We start from the raw sequence: 5,550 nt of genomic DNA, 5'->3' as shown, positions 1-5,550 counted from the left end.
AGAAAAGAGGGGGAGAGAGTTACAACTCCCTCCCATATTAATTTTAAAAAAATGAATATAACAATATAAATCACATTTATACTAAATTTAATTATATGAATCTCATCCATATAATTAATATTTGAATCATATTCAAATATTTATTTCCTCTCAAATAAACTTGATATTATAATGTATCAAATATATTATATTAATTATATCATAAATAATTAATTCCCTCAATTAATTTGAACAATTCAAATTAATCCAAAATTGATTCGCAATATTTTTTGTCGAGCTATGGAGGGGATCTTATGAACTTGTAGATAAAGCTCCAATGATACTTGAATAATTAATTAAACTTCTTTAATTAAATTATTCAACATCTATTAACTGTCGGTCACTCCACTAAAGACTGATAGCTGCACTCTTCGCACTACAGATATATTTCTGTATGCATTAGATATAATGAGTCAACAGTGTGATGACTATTCACAAATTGTTTGTAAGTACAGCTGAGCCAAAATTACTAGTTTTCCGTTGTAGTTACATCTAACTCTTTAAATACCATTGATCCCTTTAATGAACACTAAGTTATAGTCCAACTATGACCAAATCCCTTTCGGACAAAAAGAGGGTGTGGCGTCACATTGTTCAAGCCTTGGAATCAGCCCTTAAGGGAGCAATTTATCTACTTACCCAGACGTAAGGGAAGGAGTAAATTTCGTCTTGTGTAGCTGTGTTCCCAGCCCCCCAATCAAACAAATCCCTAAAATGGTAGACTTATTTAGTCGACAATCTGGCTACTGTCACGTATACAAATCAAATGGCCGCTTTTATAGGCAGGAGTTCACAACTCACTCAGGATTTAGGTCATGTCACTTATGATCATCCTGGTGAAACATAAGTCTCTATTATCAATGGTGTTATATAATGAGACTAGTCATTTCGTGCTTCGATTTTATATAAACTTTTTTGTATAGAACACCTCCACTCACATATCTCTACATGAATAATCAAGATCAGATCATTTGTAGCACTTTACAACAATTGTAACATCTACAAAGTGGGCCGTATTTGCAGTGTCTACGATAAGGTACCCAACTGTATCTATCTACTACAGACCATTTAGGCTATCACTTAAACATGATTGTACATGTTTAAGCTATAAAAGATAAATAGTTCATTGGTTTTGTGGATTAATGTTACTAAATGATAAATAAAACATCTCATATTTTATTAAATAAATAAAATATTTGTACATTATAATTACAAACTACAGGATCCATGAGATTTAGAGCATCAATCCCAACAACCTTATCACAGGCTTCTTACCTTAACACAAGAGTACTACCATATCCATTTTTTATGCAAGCTTATCTACAATTATAGTTGTAAAAATTGTAAATTTTACAGTTGTTTTTTAAACTTGTTAGTTTATAACATGTTTGAAACTCCGGAATAAGAACATTTTGGATAATACAAATGTAGACATTAAATATCAATTCTTTGACAGTCTAGTAGTTTGTTGGTAATTTTCTTTGGTCGATGAAGTGAAAAAGAAAGGTCTTGCCAGTGGAGCTTGTTTAAATATTTACCCCGTATCGTATCTTCTTGTCACCATTTACAACTAAAGTTGTCAATCAATAAATGATTGAATATCAAAATCGGCCGGCCACTCCGCCGCAGAACGGAAGCTCGGGTGGAACTTTTTCTCTATGGCGTAATTGCAGTTGCGTAACAGAAGGGCCGGAGGTACGGTTCTTTAATCTTTTCATCTGAAAGGTATCGCTAAATTTGAGCTGCTCAAATTCGTTACCTAGTCTTCATTTTTTTTTCCTATTTCTTTCTTTTACGTCGACCAAAAAATCAGGGTTCACATTTGTGCCAGAATTTGTAATTTATAGTAGTTGGTACTGATAAAAAGCCCCGTGATAAGGTTTCTAATAGAGATATGAAAATGGAGTAGAGAGGAGAAGAGAACATAGAAGAAGAAGAAGAAAAAGGAGAGGGAGAAGAGAGAAAAATGAGAGATATTAAAAAAATATATCTTTTCAAAATCATCTTGCCACATCATATTTTTAATTGATTTTATATTTAAATTTAATAGATTTGCTAGTTGAGAGACCTTTTAAACATATGTTTGAAAATTTGGAGACCAAAATCGCTAATTTGAAACATTAGAGACTAAACATATTTATCTTTAAAAACTCGAGGATCAAAAAAGTATTTTTTTAAAAAAATTGTAAAATTAAAATCATTACCACATAAGACCTCATATATTAAATTTGTAATTTTGAAAAAGTTATTTCACTTACCAACTTCTTAAATGGGTGTAAACAACTCAACTTTAATAGTAAATACTATTGAACTTTGCATATTTATCGAGTAACTCTATATTTTCTCATTTTTCTACTTTTCACATTTATCAGTTAACTTTACATTCTTCTCTTTCTTTACTTTTCACATTTATCCATGATTTTTATTTTATAACTTCACACCTCAAATACAAATAATTAATTTTGATTAGTGAGCCAAATGGTTTCTTAAACATCAAATTGGCACAAACTTCAAAGTTCAAAGATTAAAATTTTAATTTAATTATAAATTAAATTTACTTATTTATTTATTTTTGCTTTGCACTTGCAAACAAAAAACAAAGCCCTAATCGGACCAAACCCTAGGGTTTACCCTAACTGGACTAAACCCAACTTTTCTCCCAAATCTCAGAAAACCCATTACCCTTTCTTCTTCTCTCTCTCACTACCGGAGGCCCATCTCTCTCTCCGCCTCACTCTCTCTCTCTGCGAGCTTCCTTCTTCTCTCTCTGTTTTTTTTTTTCTTGCTATTCTCCATTTCTGTTCACTTTTGAGCTCGTTTTGCGGCAATGGAGTTGGACGGTGTTGGCCTCGTGGAGAGAACCATGTGGGTGCGCTCTGTTTTGGAAGCTATGGCGGTGGAGACTGCTCTTGCCACTGCAAACTCCTTTGCTTGCCTTCTGGCGGCGGTAAACCCTCATTTTGACCTTACTCTTTGATGGGGTTTCATTTTTTTTTCACGGATTTTACTGATTTTAGTCATCGTTCTTACTTCTCGAAGCTTAATTTTCTTTGCTCTTTGCGTTTTCTCTGACTTTCTTTTTTCTTCTTGTGCTCTGTAGTTGTTTCTAGCTTATAAACTTTTATCTTTTGTCTTTTTCTTTGTAGCCATCGTTCTTTCTTCTCGAAGATCAAATTTTTTTGCTCTTTGGGTTTTGTTTGACTTTCTTCTTTCTTCTTGTATTCTTTAGTTGTTTGTAACTTATGAACTTTTGCTTTTGTTATTTGTGGGTTTATCCTTACTCGTTTGTTTTCTTTTTTGGTTAAGTACTTCCTTTGGAAACAACCTTTTCCGTGATTACTCTTGATTGGGTGCTAAAAACGTGAAGTTTTTGCTGAAAATGTTGAGCATTGACCTGTGTTTGAAGTGTAAGTGTTTGATGTAGTGATAAACGTGGATGGAAGGAGAATTTTCGTCCTGTCTTGTTGACTTATTCCTCTCATTGTGACCAAAAACGAGCCGTCTTTGTCAGGATTTCACCATTCTGTATTTAGATTATACTTGATATTTCATGTGCAAATCCCTTAGCTTTTCTGCCCCACATTTGTTGATTTGTGTAAATTCTACTTCTTTGGGGATAGTGTGTTTCACATGAGAACTTTATGTTTTTGGAAGTTATATTTATCTGGTCCATGTTGATGGGAGTTGGTACAGAATGACTTTGTTGTTGTGTCCTCTGGGCTTGCTTGAATGATGATATTATTCGTTTTATGTGGTTTTTATCGATCAAGATTTACCTATCCATTGCACTTGGTGGTTGTTAGTTGTTGGGAGTTCATTTTCACTTAGAATTTCTTATCTAATCAACTCATGTTTTCTAGTTTCTTTTTGGGTATTTTCCTTTCTGGCATTTGGAATCATTTTCACTTTGTTAGAATTTATTGTCTAATCAACTCATGATTTCCAGTTTCATGTGGGTGTTTTCCCTTTTTGCACTTGGAATCAGAAATAGTTAAAATGAATGCAGTTGGTGCTCAGAAGTTCTTCCAGTCCTAACATTTCATCAATTTGATTCATTATAGGAAGGGACCACGAATACCACACAGTTTCCATATACGTTTCCCCCCCAGATTTCAAGTTATATACTTTTTCTTTTGTCCTCAAATTTTGGAAAACTGCAATGCCAAAGCACGGTCTGATTGGATGGCTTGACGAGACATATGTGGAAGTTTTCTTCATTTACAGATTAGACATTTTAGTCTTTTAGACAATCCGTAGCTGGATGTCATGTTTTCCTTTTTATCTGGTGCTTGCTTTTGAAATTTATCATTTAGCATGCAATTTCCTAATCTTGTTTGGGACAATTCCGACAGTAAGTAACAGTTTTAGACCAATTGAATGCACTTAACATGATCCGGAGACTTTAATTCACCTTCCAACATGATTATGTTTTCTTCAGGCAGGAGCTATGTTAAATGTTGCCAATGCTACACCAGGATTGGCTGCAATTGAGGAAAGGTAATAAAATTTCAAGTCATTTAAGTATTTTTACTTTGATACTTTTTGGTTGGTTCTGAAATTACTGGCCTTCTCTCCTCTCCAAGGTTTCCTTTCTCTGAACTTCACAAAAAGAAAAGCCCTGATCAGGAAAACAAAGATGGCAGTGAAACAGAGGATGATGAAGACGATGACGATGAAGATGATGCAAATGATCAGGATGATGATGACGACGACGAAGATTTCTCCGGAGGTGAAGAAGCGGATGACGGTGATCCAGAGGATGATCCTGAAGCAAATGGTGATGGAAGAGCTGGAGGGGACGAGGAAGATGATGACGACGACGACGATAATGGAGATGATGATGACGAAGATGAGGACGAGGATGACGATGAAGACGACGAAGACGATGAGGAGGAAACACCTCAGCCACCAGCCAAGAAGAGGAAGTGAGAATATCGATTGGCCCTCCACATTGTCGAGTTTCGAGTAGCGAGGAAAGTTGAGTTAGTGTTAGCCTTTGCTTTAGGGGTAGGAACATTGTCTGGCCTTGTTGGTTATGAACTTCTAATCTTATGTTTGTGATGTTGTGGATCCATATTATATATAACAATTTCTTTTGCGAAAATAGTTATTACTCTTATGTTGTCAGAAGCAGAGATTTCCTTGGCTTCAAACAAAATTTTATTTGGGTAGGAAGATAGCAAAATTCTGATTTGAGGCCATGGTGTTAAATTGGTTGGTTGGTTAAAATCAATGTTATTAAACTGATATACCTTTCCAAAAATAGATAATTGATTTTCTTAAATATTTAACTAAGCCAGCCAATGTATCTGATTAGGTAGGTTTAAGATGTTCTTTAATTTGTTCGTCAGCTTTATCAAGAAAAACATAGAAAGGAAAATCTGCAAAATTCATTTTCCATGGTTGGATAATTTTGCAATTTTCTTGAGACTTAATCGAGGAACATTTTTAGCCAACTTATTTGTTGATCAAGAATAGAAAGATAAAAGTAACAATTTGATTTTTGAACTT

At 34.1% G+C, this 5,550-nt stretch overlaps 1 protein-coding gene across 1 annotated transcript; it reads left to right on the top strand.

The window, feature by feature from the left end:
• The first annotated feature begins 2,654 nt into the window (after positions 1-2,654).
• Positions 2,655-5,169, top strand: LOC120080443 (prostatic spermine-binding protein-like). The gene is made up of 3 exons (XM_039035098.1): positions 2,655-2,986; positions 4,478-4,536; positions 4,623-5,169. The coding sequence occupies exons 1-3, from the start codon at positions 2,867-2,869 to the stop codon at positions 4,966-4,968; spliced, it is 525 nt and encodes a 174-aa protein (XP_038891026.1). The 5' UTR covers positions 2,655-2,866; the 3' UTR covers positions 4,969-5,169.
• Positions 5,170-5,550: the final 381 nt, after the last annotated feature.

This window comes from Benincasa hispida, chromosome 6 (genome assembly GCF_009727055.1).
Source record: "Benincasa hispida cultivar B227 chromosome 6, ASM972705v1, whole genome shotgun sequence".
NCBI lineage: Eukaryota > Viridiplantae > Streptophyta > Magnoliopsida > Cucurbitales > Cucurbitaceae > Benincasa > Benincasa hispida.
Note: the sequence above shows the minus strand (reverse complement) of the source record. Positions and strands in the feature narration are given on the sequence as shown.